At 40.4% G+C, this 23,910-nt stretch overlaps 1 protein-coding gene across 3 annotated transcripts in view; it reads left to right on the top strand.

Moving 5' to 3' along the window:
• Positions 1-23,673, top strand: part of EMCN (endomucin) — a 57,577-nt gene extending 33,904 nt beyond the window's left edge. The window contains exons 6-12 of one of the 3 annotated variants that reach the window (XR_008449566.1): positions 752-784; positions 3,771-3,836; positions 5,084-5,179; positions 6,892-6,916; positions 7,922-7,983; positions 12,221-12,743; positions 13,134-13,269. Coding sequence is in view for 2 of the 3 variants with exons in the window: in XM_009558557.2 (XP_009556852.2) it covers positions 752-784; positions 3,771-3,836; positions 5,084-5,179; positions 6,892-6,916; positions 7,922-7,983; positions 20,675-20,733 (341 nt within the window). In the remaining variant the exon portion in view is untranslated. Of the gene's footprint in view, positions 1-751; positions 785-3,770; positions 3,837-5,083; positions 5,180-6,891; positions 6,917-7,921; positions 7,984-12,220; positions 13,270-20,674; positions 20,738-21,963 lie in introns of those variants that run through there. The other 2 variants (XM_009558557.2, XM_054064660.1) reach the window with 2 other exon arrangements.
• Positions 23,674-23,910: the final 237 nt, after the last annotated feature.

Below are 23,910 nucleotides of genomic sequence, written 5' to 3'. Positions count from 1 at the left end.
GATCACAGAAGAGATTTAATGCAATGTAATAAAAATCACTGTGGGACTGATGGTTGTCTGTGGCTAATCTCCAAGCGTGAAGTATTCACAGCTGCCTTAATTTCCAAGCATGCTACAGTCTAGACACACAAAAGCAGCAGCAGACTAACAGAAAACCTAACAAAAAATTAGTCTTCTGCACCAAAAACTTGTGAAGTGGGTAGGTGAAACTGACAGTAGCAGGCCAGTAAGCATTATTCACAGCACTCTGCGAGGTCCATTTCTTCATCACCAACGCTTCTTGCTCCTGCTGTTTGTCAGCCTGCTGGTAAAAAGCACCGAGATAATTAATGAAGATTAAGACTTGAAGACATGTCTCAATTTAGCATTTTAGGTTCTTTTATTAAAACATTTGTCAGTTAAATTACAGCTATTCACTTCCAGGCATTTATTTGGTTTTGGCAGGAGGAATTTTTTTAGGAATGTATCAATTAATTCAGGATTTTCTTCTCTTAAGCAGAATAATAACCCAGCATAGGCTATGCTTTGGATTCTGCTCTCATCTATAAGGGATGTCTGCAGAATTTCACAGCTCAGAGTTTCTGGGCTTGGGAATAGTGTCATCCTGCCAGTTCTGGCTCAGCATTTCCTGTGGGGTTACTGAGCACGTTGCTGGAGTCTGACAGTTTGTGTGATGTGAAGAACGTGAAGACTCTGGATATCTAACCTTAAAACAGCTACTTACAAAACCATTCCCTCTCTTTTATTGCAGGTCTTCATGTGAGCCCAACCCCAGAAGCAACAAGTAAGAGCTCCGTGCACACTGATGAAAAGGGCTGGTGTGGGGTGGGAGTGGGGCAAAATATTTAGGGAAGAAGGAGACTTTTGGGGAAGAATGAACCTGAAGCGTAGTACAGAGAAGCAGAGGAGTGATGCTCGACCTGTAGCAATGAGTGACTTTCCTGTGATTTCAACTGAATGCCATGTTAGAGTAGCAGATACAGAAAAGAAAACAGGGTGGGAGCACAAAAAAAATCATGCCTGGCGTATTTTGTGATGCAATGGGAAAGTGATATAAATAGTGTGTTTACCAAGGAGCTTGTTCTTGTCAGTGGCTCTCATTTCTTGTCCTGTGATTAGGACCAGCGGGTCCCAGAGTAAAGCAAGAGTTTCCTGCGCTAGTGGACCTGTATTGTCCTATATTCTTTTTTCTGGGCTTATCAGGAAACAGCCTTTTCACTACTGGTCCTTGCAGTTCTTGCTGCTGCTGCCAGCAAAAGTTTGTCCCTCCTGTTACCATGATGGATATATTACTACAGTTGTTATTCCAGTCCCAGATTGTTCCATAACTGGAAAATATCTTCCCAATTCACTTTCCAGACCCAGAGAAAGTAGACATGGTGGTCTGGTGTATGAGAAACTTAAGTCAATAAAGTGGATAACTAAGTCAAAGGTTTTAATTCCTTAATCCATTTTATTCATTCAGCAGCGCTTCTTTTTAGCCACTGTACTTCTCATTGATGGTCTCAAGTACTGAAAATGCTAACCTATGGGCTTGTCTTTCCTGCATTACTAATTTTTCTTTTCTGAGGAGATGCTGCACAAATGCAGGGATACACATTCATGTTTTCCAGTGTAATTTGTTTCTGTTGGCATTTTCAGTCAGTATCCAGGATAAGTCATTGATGTGATAATTGCTGCTTGCCCTGTATATCATGTGTTATATCAGGTAAAGTAGTGAAAAGGGCCGTAGTATTTCCCTGGGAAATCTAAAGAAATCACATGGAATTACAAATTCATAAGAACTATTTCAGTCACTTGATGATGGCTCACAGTTTCCATCCTTACATTATCACCCCTCAGCAGACAGGCTCCATGGAGAGACAACTTCTGCTTTAAAGAAACATAGTGATTTCTCAGAGATAAGGGTCTCTGACAATGTTTGTTTCTTACAGTATAGCATCAGAATGTTTCATCTGTGGCTGTATTGTTTAGCATCACACAAGCACACAGTGAGTGATCATTTTCTGTCAGGATGTTTCAGTCTCTGTCCAGACACATTCTGCGGGGACAGGAAAAAAAAAAAAAGGAAGGATAAAGGGGAAGAGAAGAAAACGGATAAGCTAAACAATCTGCCCAAGATGCACACAGCTACACAACAGCAGAACAGAAGTGAAAACACAGGTCTCTCGAGTCTTTCCTTTTGCATTACCAGTCAATCTACATAAATTTTTAAGTAGGACCATGTGGCTCCTAGTTACTTGGAAAATCCAGCATACTGGCATATGCAGCAAACCTGTGAAGAAGCTGTCCCCTGCCTGCTGCCTGCTTTACACCTCTTGAATCAGGAGACAACATATTTTTATGTATCTGAATAGACCAGGATGTTGCAAGAATGGGAATATGGACAAAGGAAAAATAACGGAGAAAATGCAATCACCAAAACATAGTGGGGCCTGAGTTTTTAAAATCAGTGCAGCAAGGAACCCTGACAGGATTGGGGCAAAGAAACATTGTTTATTACTTTAATTCAGCAAACTAGAATTACGTGTCCTGTCTATACAAAACGTAAAAAATCCATCTGTAAAAAGATGGACCTGTCATTCAGAAACTTAGCAGAACAGGATTGTATTTTAGCCCTCAAAATGGCCCTGGGAAATTGGTTTCAGTGACCCAGCTAATTTTATAGTTTCTACCCATCAAGTTTAGCCCTGCTCTGTGCATCCCAATAGGTGTGTGGTGTGTGAATAGGTACTTGAGCAATGGATCAGAGCCTCAGTGGCTGCTATCATGTTCTTGCTACTTATATACACAGTTTTACTCTCTACTCGGAAAATCTACTTAACAGACCACCTTCCCTAGGAGCCTTTGTTTGAGAGACATTTCTGATATTTAAATAAGCAATGGAAATTCTCAGCCTTGCAGTGCAACTTCAGTGCTAGGCATCTAGCTATCCATTTGTCCAGCTGGTTGGCTTCTTCAGTGGCAGTAAGCACATGTCTACTCACGCCTTTGTCCAATATGGAATACAATTCTGGATGCTGTATAATCTAACTAGAGGAGCACCAATGTTTGCTTTTCCTGTTTTCTGTCTCAAAGTTCAGTGACTGGTTTTCCACAGACTATATGCAATGAGGTAATAGATATCTTGGGTTGTTGATACCTGATTCAAATTCAGATTAGCACCTGAAAGTAGAAATGCATTCCTTTATAACCTTGTCCTAAAAAATGCCCAGAGGTTCCCAACAGTCATTGCTGTTCTCAAGTGTGGCAGAGAGAGCGTGCCCATCTCTCTATAGCACTCAACTCAAGAAAATCACTAGCTAATATTAGTGCACCTATTCAGACTTCTTCATTGACTATTAGCATTTTTCTTAATTAGCAGTGAAAAATTTTGGTCCTCCTTCTTTTGGAGGCAGGCCTAATTTTCACTTTCCTGCTTGTTTATTTTCTTGTCAAGAGACCCCTTCTAATGCTGAAAAATACCTTAACCTCCTAAAGGAGAAAAAGTTTGTAGCTCAGCCTGTAAGTGGACAAGGAGATGATCCTAGGAAAGATTATACCCACGCAAAGTGTATGTTTCTTCTAGGCCACGCTAGATAACCTTTTCCACCCTCTTGCCAAGTTATCCATATATTATTGAGAAGAACTAGAACTATGGAACATCAAATGGCTCCAGAACTGGGGACACAGAAGTTGTGTGGGGAGGGTAATTTTTCGGGAGGAATTCTTTGGGGAGTTTTGGCTATTGCATATTAACCTGAAAGGCAATATTTCTTCTGCAAATCTAGCTGCTGGCAGTGTTGGAAACAGTTCTGGAAACAAGGAAGTGCCAGAGACTGCCATCCACTATTCTAGTGAGTGTTCCTGCTTTATTGTCCAGCCTTTGCGTTTTCAGTGAATGAGTTTGGCTTCTGATGAGTGACTGGAGTAGCAGAGAAATGAAACTGGCAGGTTTATTTCTAGCCTTACCAGACATAGACCCTATTACCAACCCAATTTAACTGCCTGTTATAAAACTCCTCTCAAAGAGAAACAGAGCTTAACAAGTTGACACCACTCTCACTGGAGAGCTGCACAATTATCCCCAAGGTCTGAAGTCAAAGTGATAAAACTGAAAAAAAATGTGAACTGAGTCATCCCCTGTGAGAGAGGACAAGAAAACATTAGAAAATATTGTTCGTATACCATTATGTGTACATATTGTATGAATATATTTAATGAATGTATTATATTAATATATTGTTCATATTGTCATGGGACATAAGGACTAGAAGGGAATCTTCTGTAAACTTTTCAAGCACTTGATATTTGCATGACGCATGTTATTTAATCTTTTATTTTAATATTATGTATCTCTAGGGTAAGAGTGTTGCTGCAGATCTGCTATTTCCTACCCAAAGAACTGGCTTAGCAGCATATGTTTGATGTTTTTCCACTGTAAACTTGTCTCCGGGTTCTTCATCTAGTTCCATGGATACAAACACATATCTATATGAATCTTAAGTATTAATTGCATCAAGAGTCATCAAAGATGCTATTTCTAAATATTGGGCAGGCATGACAGCTGATGCTGAGGAAGATTGTGGGAATGCAGCTGCATCCTCCCCCAACACAGGGCGTAGGGCAGCAGGCGAGGGAGTGTCTGCTAAATTTGAAAGTGGCCAATTGCTACCAGAAAAAAGAAATGGGGAGAAACTCGGCTTATATGTTTCCCCAGGAAAGCTTCTCTTCGTTACATAATTCTTTCCTTTTAACTTCTTGGCTGGGAAACACCTGTCAGGAAATGGCAGATGGTGGGAAATAATATAAGGAAAGAAATGTCCTCATTTAGAAAGGAGATCTTGCATTTTCTATCCCTAGTTGTAAGTGCTGTGGGGAATGTTACTAAATTATATAAGTCCTCAGTGTCTTTCTGGGTGTACAGTGTTAAGAGACATAACCACTTCCATTGCTGAATTTCAGACAAGTTTTGTTTTCAAAAAAAAAAGGAAAAAAATGTATATATCAAAAATTTATTCCTGAAACGTGACTATTTCATGAAAGTTTTGGCAGATACTAACAGTGACCCCAAAACTGACACTGTGTTCTCTCCCTTTTGCAGGTGTTATCTTGCCAATTGTCATCACCTTGATAGTCATTACCCTTTGTGTCTTCTCACTAGTGGCTTTGTACAGAATGTGCCAGAAGAAAACTCCCGGTATTTGGTTTGTTATCTTTGTGGGGGCAGAAAGATCAATATGCTTTTTATTATTAAAAGATATCTGGAGACTTTTTAGAATACCTTAACCATAGATATTGCAGTAGAAAACTTCCTGTGTTTCAAAGCATTTTGCCTGAAGTAGGAAAGTAACACTTCATTTTCAAAATCAGTAGGAAGAACAGAGGGAGCAAAAACATCTCTGATTTTTGAAGAATATATAATGACATAAAGCTTTTTGTTCATGCTTTTGCAGCTGCAAAAAAGCTGACAAACAGTTGTGCTAACACAATCAGTCAATCAGGTAGGAAAAGACAGTGAAAACTACTTTTGGAAATATTGTTCAACAATATAACTGTATTTATGTCTTTTCTGGATACAGGGAAATAAATATCAATGTTTTCTTTTAGGAAATACCTGACAAATACATACACACAGACACGCACATACATCTAGAAGTAAAATATGCTTGTGGACACAAATTCCCTGAGCAAACAGTATTTTCAGAAACATTAATTTTGACAGATCAGCTAAAGCCAATATCTGTTTTGCTGCTGTCCATGAAATATCTAAAATAATTGGAGGCTGTAATTGCACTAAATTACATTTGCCAAATGTTTCAAAGATTTCCCGGAGTGGGCCACAGGTAAGTGTGATTCTCCTTTAAGTCAAAACCCAGATCTCGTTTCAGACTGTGTTTGTCTGGTCTGAGATCTGGCATGAGTTAGGAGACCTGTGTAGAGTTTCAGCTGTGAAATCACTAGGCCTTGGAAATATAAAATCACAATGATGTGTTGAAGCTGTAGACCTCGGCAAACTGTGTGTCACAACCAGTTCAGCCAATGACATGGAAAAGCAGAACCAGATAAACAGAGCAAGATGTGTTGCTTGGTTGGGAAATTACTGAATATTTGAAGTCAAGCGGTAAAGATATGAGGTGAAGAACATTTCCACACCAGCTTTCCCAATGCATAAATGCCAACAGGCACAGTACTAGCAAATTCACTTGGAAGCTAGAGTAGATCAATAGCTGTGATGCTCCTGCAGCATTTGTTCAGATCTATCCAGTGTGCTTCCCCCACAGATGGAGAGCCCTGTGCCCAGTGACACAGGGCTAGAATTCACTTGTGCCTCAGATGTAACCCTCAACTCAGTCTGTCTGCCCATACTTGCACATAAGAATAAGATACGTGCAAAACATGCTCGGTATATGATTTATTTTGAGGACAAACTCATTCCTCACAGGTAGGGGTGATATACTGTTCTCAGATGTCATGTCAGGTTAAATCCCCTCTAGAGTGTAGAGTCTGGCAGCTTGTTCTCTCACTCCCCTCGCTCTACATCTTTTAGCTCAGCTATGTACTTGAGAACTGTAGCACACTCATCTCTGTGCCAGCTACCTGTGGATTTGGGAGCTGCACAGAAAAATGCACTTCTGTTGTGCTTTTGTGCGAGTCACATATCATTCGCTCTAGTTTTCGGAAGTATTAACCTGAACAATATCAGTTCAACTTCATAGATGACATGGTTATCTTTTGGGAAGACAAAATAGAAAAGTATCAATTACCATTCACTCTGGTTGTGTTAATTTACTTAACGCAATACTGCAAGATCACAAGTATGTCTGCTACTAACTGCAATAGGGATGTCTAAGTGTTTAATTAAGTGAGTTCCAGCAGTCAAAATGATATTAACTTTGTTCCTTCTTCCAGAGAGACAGGAGAACGGCACTGAACAGTAGGTTGAATCCTGTCTTTTCACTGCTTTGAGATCTGTCTGCTATGGGGTACTAGTGAATACAGCAGATTCTGCATGAGATTTTCTTTGATCTTTCTCTGTTTAAAAATAATAAGTGGTTGCAGCCCCAAAGAGAAATATCCTGTTGAAAGTGCTGAACTTGCAGTTATTCTACACCTGTGCATGATAGGCAGCTGTTCCAGCATGGCTCTCAACTCTTTTGCAGGCAATCCTTTTGAAATGGCTAAATGGCTTATGCTGTGCAACAGGGCAAATTGGCTCAGTCTTTTTTCTCTTTATTTTCCATTTTTGCCTCACGGATTGTGTTCGTGTCACCCTCCTCCCTTCCCCACCCCCTTTCTTTTGTTCATGTTTCTTCTATTTTTAATGGTTTTTATTCTGGATTACTTTTCTTTTCCTTGTGCCTTCCATTATTTCATTTTCCTTTGTCACATCTTCTCTCCACTAGTCCATTTACAGAGGCTTAGTTAAAAGAGTATTGGCATAAGGAATTTCAGGAGAATGAAAGATCCATTAGAAGATATGTACTAGAGGTCATTGAGCCTAGCTGTGGCTTCTGTGTTTTTCATGACCAAAAGCAATGTTTGGGCTGCTGATTTACTTGCTGGCCTTGACTCCTTGGACAGCTGAAGTGCTCCTTCTTACAATTCCATGTGGCTAAAAGCCTTGTGTTTACAGAAAATTTTAGTCTCTCTTTTCCCCCAATGTACTTCTTCTGTGGAGCACTAGATTGAACCTAGAGTCATACAACTTGACATGTTACATATTTTAAGAGGAAAATATTTTCACAAATACTGGTATATGGCCTTTTCCACCCCCAAGACTTATGCATGATCCCATGCAATGCCCATGTGAAGCCTGCCAGTAAACTGGCATAGGTGCTGTCCCCTCTGAGTGATAATCTTAAGAGTTTTATTTGTCTGACAAACATGCGTTCTGAGCTGTGTGATGACTGTCTACTTAAATGTTTTCTGACTTTGACAGGGCCCAGTCAGATAAAGAAGGAGTCAAACTTCTTTCTGTGAAGGCAACTTCTCCTGAGAATGGTGAGTGCTTCCTCTGTGTGTATGTCCGTCTCTCTGAGCCCTGAGAGGAGCAATTTGGTGATATCATTCCCAATAGTAAAACCATCTTCCATTACTGTCAGGTCAAACAGATGCATACAATTCCTCTACAGTGCAAACCCCCAGACTGAGACCCTGTTAGAACTGCAGTGCAGTGTGGCATTGGTATCTGAAACTCAGAAGTCTGACTGTTTTAGGGAAAATAATTTTTTAACATGATTGGTGTAAAAGATCTACAGCTAAGCATGTTCAAGAGTTACTGTGATCATGGTATTTATCAGCTATATCTGGCTATACCAGGAAGTTTGAGTACTGGTATTGCCCCAGGGTTCAAAATATTTGGGAGTCAGTGTTGCACGTAAACAGGGCTCTGCTGGAGATGGTGCTGGCACTGTTTGGTCAGTACTGCACCTAACCACCTTTTGCATTCAAAATCTTACTCAATGCAAATTCCTCTGTCCTGTGCTTCACTGATCCAGTTTCTTGCAAAATATGTTTGTAATAAAACCCAAAGGAACAAAGGTTATAGATAACAAGCACAAAGGGAAGCAAAATCTCATCAGTATAAGCTAAGAGATGGGTGCAAGAAACAGAGGAGCACAAAGTAAGACTGAGGCAGAACAAAATTCTGGCTAATCCGATTCCCAGCTATTCAACATGGTGAAGCTCCCCCTGTTCACCCATTGCAGTTCGCTTCCTTAGCCATGTAGATCCTACCTTTGCAACATTTCAGAGGTTGCCCTGTAGCTGTTTTCCCCTTTCCTCTAAATTCTTGAGAAGTCCTCTGAACACAGCACTTGATCTGAACTATCTTTTAGTTCCTGGTCAGGCCGTGTGTGCTTCCCAGCCTTCTCTCCAGTTCCCAGGAGCTTTTGTCCAATCCAAAGGACACACAGGGCAGCTCTGGCAGCCCTTGCAACGCCCCTGCAGACTTGCAGACACATATCAGCATGCTAGCAGGCTATAAGAGAAGAAACATGCTCCATTGCACGTTGCATCATTCTGCCTCACTGCTGTTGAGCAAATGCGAACTACGCTTTGGCACTTAAGCACGGGATCTGGGATTCTTTTTTTTTTTTTTAAGTATATGTCTTTGGAAATGGACTTTTAGCTTTATTTTAAGGAGTATGGAGTTGTGTCTATAATTACGTCCAAAACCATAGTATTTTCTTCTAAAAGCTGATTGAAGTCAGAAACTGGAATTCACAGACATTTTTTGATTGATTCTGCCTTCATAATAGTTTCAACAATAAAGTAACTTCATTGGCAACAGCAGAATTATTTGTGTTTTACACCAGGGTAAATGAGAAAAGATTCAGTCTCACTGGGTTTTTTTTTGTTTAATTTTCTTCCACAACATGAGGTCTAATGTCTGTTAATCAGCTACTGGCTCACCAAGTATCTCAATTTCTTCTATCCAGAAGATGCCTGATATTCTTTTTTACTGAAGTATGATGTATGCATGTTATAATTGGAAGGTATGAGTCATAACCACTTAGAAGACAAGATTCTTGCCCTCTTCTCATTAATACAATTCATATTTAAACTATCTACCATTTTCTCTTGAATTCTTACATCTGTATATTTTTCAAAATTAAACATGCTTTCATAGAAATTGAAGTCCTGTTCTTCCCCAGGTTTTTAGGTCCGTTTTACTTCTTAAATTAAAAGCACTCTGAAAGAAGGCCCTGCTTTCTTGCAGAAGTATTTGTCAGTCATTCAAGTATTTTCGAATATGTTAGGATGCCTGCCCATTTGAATGAGATTTTCTTACTTCATTAAAAGCTCAGACATAAAGGCAAGTGTTCCTTATGGTACACATAGAAACTTGAGAAATGTCTGATTTGTAGTTCCTCTTACTCCTACCAAAAACAATTGCACTGTGCAAACTTTTATACCTGCGTATTTCCTTTTCCTTTTTAGACACATAAAATCCAGCTCATTCGTTGTCCAGCTGTTCAGAAAGTGTGTGTTATAGGGTGCCTCTGGTTGTACCAACAAAATTACAAAAAGTCTTGCCTAAAACTGGAAGGTTCTTAAGAGTAGACTTTAATTTACTTTACTTAACTTCACATCCTCTCACTATTAATTGGCTGCTCAGCTTCCTAAGGTCAATCATGCGTACAACGAAGTTTTACTTTGACATGTATTCAACTATATGTACACTTCAAGGGTTTTTTTTCAATTTTTACTTTTACTATTCCAAACAAGATTTTGAGATTGTATAATTGTTTCAAGAATGTGTAAAAAATGTATATGCAAACTAGATAAGTATATGATCTACAAACTGCTCAAGCTGGCAACCTAGAAAAACCCCGTGTCAGTGTTGTGCATGATATATCTTGATCAAAAGTTATGTGGAGTCTAATGTTGCCTTGTTTGATCTATCTAAAACACAAGTTAGCTGCACATAGTCAGTTGAAAGAGATATAAGTATCCAGAGGGCTATTTATCCTGTCTTCTCAGATGCATGTCTTGAACTGGAATGAGTTGACCTGTGAAGGTCCATTGAGTATTGAAAGATCCTATTTTAGGACTTCCAAAATTAGGTTCTGACTATAAATCAAAAGAAAAAAGAAGACTCCTTTTTCAGAAGCATAACTGAATTAGATTTAATCAAGAATATTATTCCAAATATCTATAAATAATGTAAAAGAATACAGTAAAAGAACAGTCTTCAATTAAGCCTTGAACTAAAGTAAGGGGTTTTAATTGAGCAATTGCATCAGGAATACTAGGTAAAGCTGAGCTTTAATATTGTTATTTTTAAAACTCTTAGAAATGTGAAGTTGCTGATGGCTTATGAGCTCTAAGGCGCTACTGGTGGTGAATTGATGTAGAGTAAAAAATCAAACAGACAGTGCTAAACACTTTGAATTTTTCATGCGCATTTGCCAGTGAACTACAACACCTGGTACAAGATAAGTGCCTCTGCGTGCTTCTTATGTAAAAACTGAAATGGGATAAAAAATGATTACAGTAGTAAATAGTCTCAAAAGTTTTACACTGATATGCAAACAGAAGATTTGGTAACGCTACTCCACGTTGACAATATGGGCAAATTTAGGGTGGCTTTTCCTTGCTATAATAAATGGTCTTCTACAATACAGAACTCTAGAAAATCTACCCTCAAAGATATTTCTTACTTGGGATTCAATGTTGGCCACAGACTGCATGTTTGGCTTGCCAGTGGTAGGTATGTTTCCTAAGAATATAAGATGGAGGTTTTTACTTGATGACTAAGAGATCAATACCATCATCCATGATGTTAATGATAAAGTATTGCCTATCTTGAAAACTTGCATAACTTTTGCAGTAAGGATTCTTGCATAATTCACTGGATTTTGTGGGATGGAAATTCCTCAGTAACAGAAAGGTTGAGGAAGAGAAATTGGAGTGACTCCATACAGATGAATGATGCGTGACAGAAGTGTTGATACCTGAGTAATGACTTGACAATTTTCTTTTACGGACTTTGTCTGGAGTACCCATTCTAGTGGAGGTAAAATGTATGAAGGGCCTTTTTAGTAGGAGTACACCAGTTAAATATTCAATATGAAGTCTCATAGGAATGTGGCAGTTGACATCATATTTCAGAGTTCTTAGGTATAATTCTGGCACATAAGGATAAACCGATTCATGAAGGCATGTTTTCTAACCAGTGTGTGCCTTTTTGAGATGATAGGGTACGATATGACTTACTTAGCTTCTAGGGTTATTCTCTGTCCTGTGTTGTATTTGCTGGAAGAATATTAAATATGTCAAATCTGATGTGGCTAAGATTTTGGTGAGGTACCTGGAATGGAAGGTGGCTGGGGAAAGATCTATGGTACACATCCACATTAGGGCTTTCCAAGACACCAATTGTGGACAGAAATTAAAATTCAAGTGTTGTTCCTAAACAAAGCTGGGGAAACATACCAGGCAAACATTGGTATTTGAGGAGATACCTGCACGTGAAACATCCTTAACTTATTGTAATCACATTGGAGAAAGGGATAAGTCAATATTTAGAGGTCCTCCCAGATGGCAGTGCAGTACAAAATAGTATGAACTAGAGGATGCAGAAAAACCAGCACTCCCCATGTGCTTCATATCTCTTCCAAAAGCTGCTGTTGGTTAATAGTAATAACAACCTTAGTGCTGTTATCTTCTTCAGTGGGATGTACCTTCTGCCTGTAGATTATCATAACATTTCTTGGGTGCATCGCTTGCACAGGACGAGCTGCCTACCTTGAAGACATGTGGGATTTCATGGCATAGATTAGTAGGATCCCATAACTTCAGTCACTTTTGAGATGACCTGCAGTTTGTACTGCATTTCTCTCGACTTCCTAAATTTCCAAAGCCTTCTCCATAAAGACTTTGAGGATTCCTAGCCTTTGATGTCAGAGGCTGATGACTATTCATAGAGACCAAGCACCTAAAGAAACAGAAAAAAGAAACACCGAGCTCTTGTTCTTATTCAGCAATAAATCTTGCCTTGGTCATTGGAATACACACCAAGTCCAGCACCTGACAAGACAGTCCACTGTGGTACTGGGATTTGGACTAGGAAAATCCTGTGGTCTTCTGAAATGGTGTCTTCATCACTGCTTTCCATGAATCTTCAAATGCTGAGACTGTTTAATTATTCTGCCTGTGGCAGAATAGGACAAATCTGGAACTGGAGTAGAGGACCTTTCCTCCTTGGTTTCTATTACACTGAATGTATCTGAGCATGGACCATGGCACTTAAGGAGGTAAGAAATCTTTTGTTTCACCTTATTAGGGGCCCAACCTAGGGAAACTTATCCTTGCCAAAGAGCATGCTTCCATAGCAGGACATGGGTTTTTCAACATGCATTGGTAGTTTCATCTCTCTTTTGTTTTGCCTGGGAGCCAGGTGGGTGCTTCTAGGAGCAGGCAAAGATGCCAGGTCTTCAGGTCAAGCACTTTGTCACTGAAAAGTCCCTGCCCTCCTCCTCTTACTTGAAAGATAAGCAATGCAGGTCAGCAGAGAGCGGTCTGTTGGCATGCTGCCTGTTTAGATGCAGTAAGAATGGGTATTCCTACTAATGTGAGGATACCATATTGATAATTTTTTGTTGTCATGAGCTGTACCTTTACTATCTTATTTTTTTCCCCTGTAGGAAGAAAACATAGAAGGTGCTTCATAGAAAAGAGCCAACTCACAACAAAGAGATAAAACAAGTACCTGCTTCCCTTTCCTTCTCTTTCTCTGATACTCTATTTTTTCCGATTTTGTAATGTATAATGGCCTGAAGTTGTGTTTTCTTTCTTCATAGAAACTGAAGAATAAACTTTTTCAGCTTTTTGCACCTCATGGCTGGATGCTATTTGTGTTTCCCCACACCACACAGATCTGAATGCACACACTTGCAGCTGAGACTTTTAGGCAAAAGTGTAGTCAAAAACATTAAATAGTGCATGCTTCACTCTGTATTTCTAATTCAGTTTGTAAGCTATGCATATTTCCAAGAGTTTTTAAAGCTCTCTTAACAGTCAGAGACTGCTGAGAGTCAAGTGACATTTTCACCTGTGAAGCATTTGTTAACTTTACAGCCTGTAGCTTTCTGAGATGTTCCTCTGTTGGAGGAGCCACCTCCCACCCTTTGCCGGCCATTCAGCAACGATTGTCTTCCTGCCCTTCACCTGAAAGTTTCCATACACACTCTCTGCCGTGGTGAATTGTATGGATCCTTCCATCCTGCTGATGGTAGCGAGGAGTGGTTTGCAGAGGAGTGGGTGGCAGGGAAGCATGTCGTGGGTGTCGGACACACCGGCCCACACCAAACCCAGCCAGTCCATCCAGGCACTGAGTCTCACTCAGTGCTGTTCTCCAACATTTGTAATGCACCCCTCTTTCTTTTAGTTCAGCACAGTAAACTAGACACTTAGATTCCTATGTCTGCAGAGGTAGTTTTGTACTTTATAAAAAATGGGTTTCTTCAATTGTATTTTTTGAAAAACTTGCTTTAATTCTTTGCTCCAAACCAGTTTGCCATTTATAAGTAATTTCTCAGCAGCAGATATTACAGTGAAATAACAGTGCAAACTAATTTTTTCTTACGTACAATGTATTCTGAGATGCAGTACAATCTTTTTCTTAATGTCAAAGACTATTTCTTATATCCTTTTTCTTCCAGCTTTCCCAATAATGTCAAAGAGCAGTTTACTCAGGTCAAAGACTTTCTGTACACATACTGATATGACCTGTTAACTCTCTTTCAAATCAACATGTTCTGCAGTGTATATGTATTCTGAATAATATATTCCAATTCTGAATCAAGTGGAGGGGAGAAAGAAATTACAGTGAGACTAATATAATAGCCTTCCACAAAGGTGAAACAAAGAAATTTTTGTTTCAGAGTTCCAAAACTGATTTTATACAATCTGTAGTTTCAGCTGATTATGTGCTCGTTACTTATTCACATATACGGGCATCAGAATGCAATGCTAATAGAAGCAAGTACATTTGAGAGAGTGAAAAATCAAACCAGATACTGCACAAGCGAAATTTTCATTAGGGAGAAAACCTTGTGTTTTTATTGAACTACTATTTCGTTCCTGCTTAAACATTTAACTTTGGAGAGTCCTCAGTGTCTATTCAGTCTGCTTCCCATGCACTTAAAACAAATACGTTGAAAGATAGGAATGAATACAAACTTTTTCCTACTACATCTTCCTTGTCCTCACCCTTTTTGTTCATGGCCCCATTTTAGAGGGGGATGCACGCAATGTGTATTCCTAAAGTGCTAATTTACTTGGGTGAATCGGCAATTGCAACTTCAGCAGAAGTGTTTGAGGGGTGCCACATGGGAGACTGTGCGTAAGAAAGACCAGTCTTGTATTACAGTAGTTGCTAGAGTATCTTCTATTAACATCGAAGCTAAGAAGCTCTGATCTGAGCCAGCTGTACCTGGATCTATGTAGCCCCAAATCCCGTTACTGATTGCAGCTAGCATGAGGTGTGAAGGCAAGGAAAACATATAGGGAAGGACTACAGTAATCCACCCTCCACTATATCCTTCCCGCAGTCTGTGGCTTGGAGATATCCTGAATCAGGGGTTTTATCTTTGCTGTATCAGTGGCTTTTACTTCCATGGATTTGTCTTATCTGCTGTGGCATCCACAGTCTCCTGTGGTAATAAGTTAGACAGTTTAACTACCAATCTGTCTGCATTATATGACAGTAATATTTAGAGACTTCATGGTGCCTATGTCTTTGTGTTTACAATCCGGTTTCAGACAAAACTCAACAAACCGGCGCAAGGATAGTGGATAAGAGGGAGAATAAAAAGTTTAGTGGAAGGGTTTGCTTGTCAGCTAAGACTTCCACGTCAGTATCAATCTGGTTTCATTTTCCAAATAGTCTGCCTAAGGCCTCTTTCTCAAACTGTGCATCGTTTCTTTCAGTTTTTGTAGAAGTGCGTGATATATATGAGGTTGGCTTCTCACTGCCCTCTGCCAATCTATATGAGCCCACAGCTCCTCCTCCATCAGGAGAGGTGTCACAAGGCAGGACTGCAGGTAAAGGGGGTCACGCAGCTGCAGCTGCGCAGTTGACAGTGCCTTTTTAACTGCACCAAATACTTTCTTCCAGTTCCCCTCATCTCCCACTTTTTGCAGTTTATTCATTTACTTTTCAAAGTAGATGAAAGTGCAACAAATTTTCAACCCATTCTCAGAGAATTATTGCCATAGCACTTATCAAATTGGGTCAACTGATGCCTTTGTACAAGGTGCTGTTTAACTGTATTGTGAGAACGTGATGGTTCGAGTCTGTCTTGATATCTTACACCTCCTAGAGTGCAGCAATAAAGGTTAAGTGTATCATCCTCCACTAGATGCATAATCTAGAATCAACAAAAGCCAGTTTTGCACTGATAATGTTGTCCAGCAATTTTGCTCTTGTAGGTATATTTTGTGTAATTACGCCCTTTCTCTCTCAAGGACAGCCTTCAAAGCATGCAGGTCATATATCTAGACTAGTTTAGCACTGCCACTACAGAGCATATTTTCTTCATTGTCTAAACAGCTCGGTGTGAAATAATTTCTTCAGTTGGTTATAATTATCTGTTCTAACAAAATACTAAACACAAGCCTTTGTTTTTCATTTTTCTTATGGTAAGCAAGGTCTAGTGCATTGGTTTTAGTGGGATTTGGGGGCAAGTTTGGGGTTTTTCAGTCTTGGAATATTTTTCTGTCAGTTAAGGCTATTTTGAGATCAATAAAAATGTCTTCTCACTTGCAACTAACCTGCTCTTTGTGTTGCAGGTGGATATTTAGTACAACATCAAACTCTTAAGCCATTAGACCCCAAAATCATTCTAGATACCTCTTTGTGCAGTCTTAAGGCATACTGCAGCCATATATCTAAAACCAGATGTTATCCTTGTTACTCTTGAACAGAGAGCATCTGTGTGACCATTTCTTCCTGAGCGCATAAACATTCTCTCTTCATCACTGAACTATTAGTTGACACTAACAATTATAGTCCCTGTAATGCAAATATCTTCGGATGTGTTTGCAGCAATGGAGTAGAGACATCTTGGTTTTGTTTCAGAATTCTTGCATGCTCCTGCCCTCCTGGGAGCACAGTGCCCAAGCAATGCAGAGCATCTCTGCCTGCATCGATCTCTCATCAAACAATCACTGATAATATAGGGGGACATTGACCCCAGCAATAGTTTGTAGAAGTTAACTGTTTCCAGGGATTATGTGCATAGCACCAGGAAATCTGCACAGGGCATGTGAGTGTCTGCATGCTGTGTTCTCAGGGTCTGCAATAAGGCAAATTCACTATTTCAGTCCTGACCGCTTCTGCTGGCAGGTTCCACTCAAGCAGCCTCCTTCCTGCAGCGGCACTGCCTCACCCATTTCATATTCTGGTCTAAAACCTGCTGCCATCAATGAGATGTTATCCAAGGAGCTACACTGGCTCTGGAGCTTGTCATTAGATGTGTTATTTTCCTGTGGTGCAAATTATTAGTCTTCCATGTAAGTCTGCCTAATTTCTAGTGTAGGCAGAGCAGCAAGCTGAGAATGGAACTGATAACAAAGTATTGATATTTATTACAACTACTGAATATTATCTCCTCCGTGGTAATATATTTTGCTATTAATTTCTCCTACACCTTCTTTTCTTTCAAACAATCTCGCCAATTCCTCCCTTTCACACCCTATTAAATCTTCTGTTTCTCTGTATTAAGCAAGGAAGGAATAATAAAGGAATAAATACATAAAAGTAAATATAAAAAGAAATGAGAGTTCTTGAAAATCTCATTGCTTTGTTAGAACAGAACTATACAATGTTTGAACTGGTTCACTTTATTTTAGCTTTTCAAAAGAAGATTTTTATCTAACAAAATCTTCTCACCTACTAAAAATGCATAAATATCATTGAAATGTTTCTTTTTTATCTACCAGAATTGTGTGCTTTCCATTTCTCTAAAAAATTATATCATGAATTATTGAAATAATTGCTGGAGGTCTTTTTAGCTGAAATTTAACATCATTAGAACTTCTGAAGCTCTAATTTATCAACACTTAATAATGTTTTTAAACATTTTATGCAAAATTGAATACTTACGAAGCTAACAGCATTCCAGCACACTATTGTTGAACAATTTCCAGTGTTTGTCATTGAACCCCATTACATACCAGGATCTCCAAAAGGCTGCACTAAATTTAAGACCCTTTCTTCTGCCAAGAAAAGCTGTCTGAAAACAATTGATGAGTCCTTTCTATTTTCTTCAGGAGTGCAACTATTTAATTTGACTGCTAATTATTTAAATGTCTAATCAGTGAATTTGTTATAATCCTAATTTGTGTTACAATTTTCAATGCCAGGCTGTAGATCATAGAATTATAGAATTACAGAATAGTTTAGGTTGGAAGAGACCTTAAAGATCATGCAGTTCCAACCCTTCTGCCATGGGCAGGGACACTTCCCACTGGATCAGGCTGCCCAAGGCCCCATCCAACCTGGCCTTGAACACCTCAAGGGATGGGGCAGCCACAACTTCTCTGGGCAACCTGTGCCAGTGCCTCACCACTCTCATGCTGAAGAAATTCCTCCTTACATCTATTCTAATTCTGTCCCTCTCCAATTTAAAGCCAGTCCCCCTCATCTTATTACAAAAATTTGTGAACAGTCACTACCCAGCTTTCTTGTAGGCCCCCTTCAGGAACTGGAAGGACCTTACAGGTCTCCTCTGAGCCTTCTCTTCTCCTGGCTGAACAACTGCAATTGTCTCAGCCCATCCTCATATGTGAGGTGCTCCAGCACTTTGGTCATCTTTGCAGACCCCCTCTGGACCCGTTCCAACAGTTCCTTATCCTTCTTACGTTGAGGATTCCAGAACTGGACACAAAGGTCTCACAAGGGAGGAACAGAGGGACAGAATCACCTCCCTCACTCTGCTGGCCACGCTTCTTTTGGTGCAGCGCAGCATACGGTTGGCCTTCTGGGCTGTGAGCACGCGTTGCACGCTCATGTCGAGCTTCTCATTGACCAGCACCCCCAAGTCCTTCTCTGCAGGGCTGCTCTCAATCATGTCATCCCCCATCCTGTACTGAAATTGGTGGTTGCCCCAACCCAGGTGTAGGACCTTGCACTTGGCCTTGTTGAACCTCACGAGGATCACACAGGCCCACTTCTCCAGCCTGACCAGATCACTCTGGATGACATCCCATCTGTAACCATTTTCACATATCAGTGGGGGTACGTTCTCTTTAACCTTGCTTTTCTGATTGACATACCTGTAGAAGCCCTTCTTGTTGGTCTTCACTACCCTTGCCAAGTTCAGCTCCAGCTGTGCCTTGCCCTTCCTGATCTCATCCCTACACAACCAGGCAGTGTCCCTGTACTCTTCCCACGTTCCCTGTCCCTGCTTGCACTGCTTGTGCAGTTCCCTCTTGCTCTTCAGTCTGACCAGCACATCTTGACTCAGCCACGCTGGTCTCTTCCCTTCCCTGCCTGACTTCCTACATCTGAGGACCGAGCACTCTTGTGCTTTATGGAAAGCACCCTTAAATATTTGCTATCTCTTCTGCTCCCTTGTCCCCAAGGACCATGTCCCAGGGGGTCCTACCGAGTAACTCCTTGAAGAGCTGGAAGTCTGCTTTCCTGAAATTTAGTGTCCTGACTATACTCCTCACGTGTCCCATATCCCTCAGGACCTTGAACTCCACCAGTGCGTGATCACTGCAGCCCAGGCTGCCACCGATCCTAATGTCACTGACGAGTTCATTTATATTAGTGATCACCAGGTCCAGTATTGCATCTCCTTGGGTGGGGTTGTCTATTAAATGGATTAAGAAATTGTCTTCAATGCATTCTAGGAGTTTCCTGGATTGCTTACAGCTTGCTGTGCTACTTTTCCAGCATACATCAGGGTGGTCGAAGTCCCTGAGATCATATGCAAGCTTTTTAATACATATTCACTTCTGCTAGGATGTAGTACATCTCTTCACTTCCCTGCGTCTCATGTTTGTGTCAGGAATTGAATTATCTCCTGCAAATGAGCAGAGAGACAGAAGGCAATTTTCTGGAGGCATTTAGACCTTCCCACCCAGGTGGCCAAGAAGGACAATGGCATCTTGCCCTGTATCAGAGTCAGTGTGGCCAGCAGGACCAGGGAAATGATTGTGCCCCTGTACTCGACATTGATGAGGCCTCAACTTGAATACTGTGTTCAGTTTTGGGCCCCTCACTACAAGAAAGGCATTGAGGTCCTGGAGCACATCCAGAGAAGGGCAGTGAAGCCAGTGGAGGGGCTGGAGTCTGAGTCTTATGAGCAGTGGCTGAGTGAGCTGGGATTGTTTAGCCTGGAGAAAAGGAGGCTGAGGAGAGACCTTATCACTGTCTACAACTACCTGAAAGGAGGTTGTAGTGAGGTGAGTGTTGGTCTCTTCTCCCAAGTAATGAGGAAGAACAAGAGGAAATGGCCTCAAGTTGCACTAGGGGCAGTTCAGATTAGATATCAGGAAAAATTTCTTCAGTGAAAAGGTTTTCGGGCACTGGAGCAGGTTGCCTAGTGAGGTGGTTGAGTAATCATCCCTAGTATTTAAAAGATGGGTAGATGAGTTGCTCAGGGATATCATTTACTAGTGGACAGGTAGAGTCAGACTCAGTGATCAGGTCTTTTCCAACCACACTATTCTATGATACTATGATCTGGAGGCTTATTTGTCTGCCTATAATTGCTGGCAACAGCTCTGCTTCTCCAGGGAAGGACGAGTGGGAACTGTCTATAATCCCTAACTGAAGTGGTTAAATGTTCATTTTCTTACTTTGGAGGAACTGAGCTCCTGTCAGTGATATCAGCAAAAATTAATGTTATGGTTGTATCTTTTTTTTTAATAATGTTCTAATCATAGTTTAAAATTAATTAAAGTCTTATGCCTTTTCTAGCCCCTTGAGAACTCCCTTGGAAATACTTTGTGGTAGTAAGCCACCATATGAGAGGAAATCATAGGGGAAATAAGCTATAAAACACAGAGAGAGTAGTAAAAATCTATTTTGTGGGCAGTTTTTACTGGTTAAGTAAGTCTGACAAGGAGACTGGCTAGTTTGTATGGTAGTCAATGATGTGTTCCCTCTAGACCCATTTGTCCTTTTGTCTTTGCATGTTTAACTGATGCAATTATATTTTCTGTTTCTTAGGAGAGCACTCATCTCAGGGAAAGAATAAAACTCGGCAGCTCTTTACACCTCAGCAATAATTATGTAAGTTTATTGCTTTTGTCTTACGTCCTATAACATCAGTGTTTGTTAGTTTTGGTAATACTTGTTAGTCCCAGTATTGTGACATGTAACTAAACAAAAAGGTTAAAAATGCAGAACAAAAAGAGCAATGATTTTGGTTGGCAGCAGCCTCAAGGAGCTTAAACAAAGCTCTGCTGGAGCACACCATCCCAAGCAAAGTCCCAGGCAAATTGAGGAACTGAAGAAGCCGTCACCTACCAGAGGTAGAATGTTGCAGGCATAGTATTTGGGTTTAACTGTTCAGCATTTGCTGACTGTAAAACCCTAGGTGAATTTTCTTTTTGTTTCTGTGAGAAGCAAGAGATTTTAAAAGGCAATTACTGATAAAAATGGAATTTGGTACCCACAAGGCTTTCATGAAAAATCTGTCTCCATTCTACATCACGCAAAAGCAAGAGCTTTCATTGAGGTCATTTGTAACGGCTTGAAATCCTTAGTGGTTAACGTGCAAAACTGGCAAGTGTTGGACGGTATTTTTATGTGTGCAAGGGCAGAGACTGTCAGAGCACCTCCGAAACTCACTGTTTGTGATGTGGGTGCTGCATTACCCTTCATTTATGAAGCCTTCTCAGGCATCACAATCTTCCCATGGAGTTGCTTCCGTTGCTTGTGGGGAAATGGGATCCTTTCCTGATAGTGGGAAAAGGAAGCAACTACAGGAAGTTCCCTGTGTGACCACAATAGTGCAGGAAGGTAGAGGAGAAGGATGGCCTGAGAAACTGGATGTCACAGCATATGTGGGATGGACTGGGCAGAAGCAGCTATGGTGTGCCCAGACGAAGCCCAGCCTTCCACCACCACTGTAGGATGAAGCCCCTCTAGAATGGTTCCCACCCGCTTCCACTGAGAGGGGTCTGGTTGACCAGAATTGTGGAAAGACCCTTTTACAAAGCTTATTTTCATTTCCCCCAGGATGTAGAAACTGAGCTTTCCTGATGCCAACAGCAAGGACAAAATAACCTTCTCGGTCGCTTGAATTAGAGCAGCAGAATGCAATTTTGCTTACATTGCTGAAAACCCAGAGGTGGTTCTGTTTGTGCAGATGCAGGACAATGTCCTCTACAATGGACTCACTCCTTGTTGTCTGTCCCATGTTGGATTTACTCTGTCATCCATTTCCCCTCACTCTTATATTCCTGAACAACCTTACCTGCAATAATAATCTTGAGATACTGTTGTCGTTTCAGATGTGAAGCATCCTGTTTTATCACAATACATGGGAATGTCCCGTCAAAGTTGCAGTTTCAAAGGAAATGTGGAGCAGCTGAAGCTTTTTACCAGGCAGGACACTTGCATTAATGACCAGCTTTTGACTTCTAAATCTCAAGTGTATCCTGTCCCTTCTGGAATGGCACATAATTTTGTGATGGCTTAATAACTCGTATATCGTATGTATTTATTATTTTCACATATAGTAAAAGCAGGAAAACTTTCAAGATGGTGGAAGATAATGTAAAATCAGGTGATGTTTGCATAGTACTTACTAAAAATACTTTCTGCACATACAGGAGGAATATGATAGCATACTTAGTTGAACTTATGGTAGATAGGGTCCTTTTAATTCTATGTAGCAAAATACAAACAGGGTCTGACCCTTGAAACAGTACTGGGCAAATTGCCACTATGAAAATTAATTCAGTGATTTCCAAGAGACTCTTCACTGTAGCACATACTTCACTTATCATAAATGTTTACAGGATGGGATGCATGGGTGAAACGCTGCATTGTGGGGTTTTTTCTGTGAAGGCAGGAGTATACCTTGCACTGAGGCTCTTTGAAGTTCTGTAAATTACTGGAATTGATCCTTGTAATGTAGTAGGCAACATAGTTTATTTTCACCTGTTCCTTGCTAATTGCATTACATGTGCTATAAATACATCTCCTATACAGCCTGGGGCACACAGTAGGGATCAGCGAGATAAGCAATTTTACAGATGAACCTTCTTCCCTCTGTTCTGAGTAATGCATGGGATTCCAGTGGGTTATTGAATAACTCTGGAAGTTTAAAGAGTGTTTCAAGTGCTAATTACAGACTCTCTTAATTTGTACTGAGCTGGCAATTCAAAAATATCAAGTAGTGCTTCTACCTGCATGTATCCTACTTTTCTAGAACTATAAAGGTTTGAAAATTATATTACTGTGAGCATCTGCTCTGTCTCAATGCACTGGCTGTGGTAGCATGCCAAGAACCTCCATTGTTTTATTGGCGAATGGAAAGAAGATAACTGGTGGTATAAGTGCAGGACCAAGAGCCAGGATGATGATCTAAGTTTTGATACCTATTGATACAATGCTTTTGAGGAACTTCTCTGTCTAATTTCACCTCCAAAAGAGTAAAACTTACCTAGCAGTATGGTAAGAGATTGAGCAATTTGTTTATTCATGTTTATACACAAGTCTGACAAGTGTTCATTTCCCTGTGCTTGACCATTGCTCTGATTTCCACTTTCATGCATATAACAATCCTCTGTCTTAGTAGCACCAAGAGAAACTTTCGATGAAGCTCTGCAAAAGATAGGGAACCGACAAGCGTTCCCTATGCTGTAGCTGAACTTATCTAGTTCATTCAGGTATTCCTGGACCTCTTGGTTTGCTCAGGAGCAGAGGAGTCTTGGATGCCTACTTTAGAAAGGTCAGGCCATCCAACATGTGCTAGTTGACATCTGCAACCATTCAGATTCCTGTTTGCAGAAGTTTCCAATGAAAAAAGCAATCATTGTGGATTTTCATGTTGATTAAAAAAAAAAAAAAGTGTTTTGTAGCATGTTGCATCATACTGAAAGGACAGCAGAAAAAGCAGAAAGATTGTGAAATATATATATGTTTGCACAATTTTTTTTCAGAAACTACCATAGTGTGTCAAGAAAAAAAATTTAACTGCCTATTAAAAGTTATTCTCTTTATTAAGCGGCTTGTACTTTTCTCTTTGCAGAAATGCAATTCATTACCCAACAACTATTGTTCATTACTCTGCACTCCTGTAGCACAGAGCGAGCTGAACTCTTACAGTGAGCCTCCAGAGTAGACATTAGATATTCTGGACATGGTGGTGGCAGAGGGAGCATGAGACCTTGCAAAAGGCGTGCTAAGGGTGGCAAGTGGAGTGCAAAAAAGTCCTCCTCATTGCAAGAGTC

Source organism: Cuculus canorus, chromosome 4 (genome assembly GCF_017976375.1).
Source record: "Cuculus canorus isolate bCucCan1 chromosome 4, bCucCan1.pri, whole genome shotgun sequence".
NCBI classification, from domain to species: Eukaryota; Metazoa; Chordata; class Aves; order Cuculiformes; family Cuculidae; genus Cuculus; species Cuculus canorus.
The sequence above is the reverse complement of the archived record's forward strand: the minus strand, read 5'-3'. Positions and strand labels throughout refer to the sequence as shown.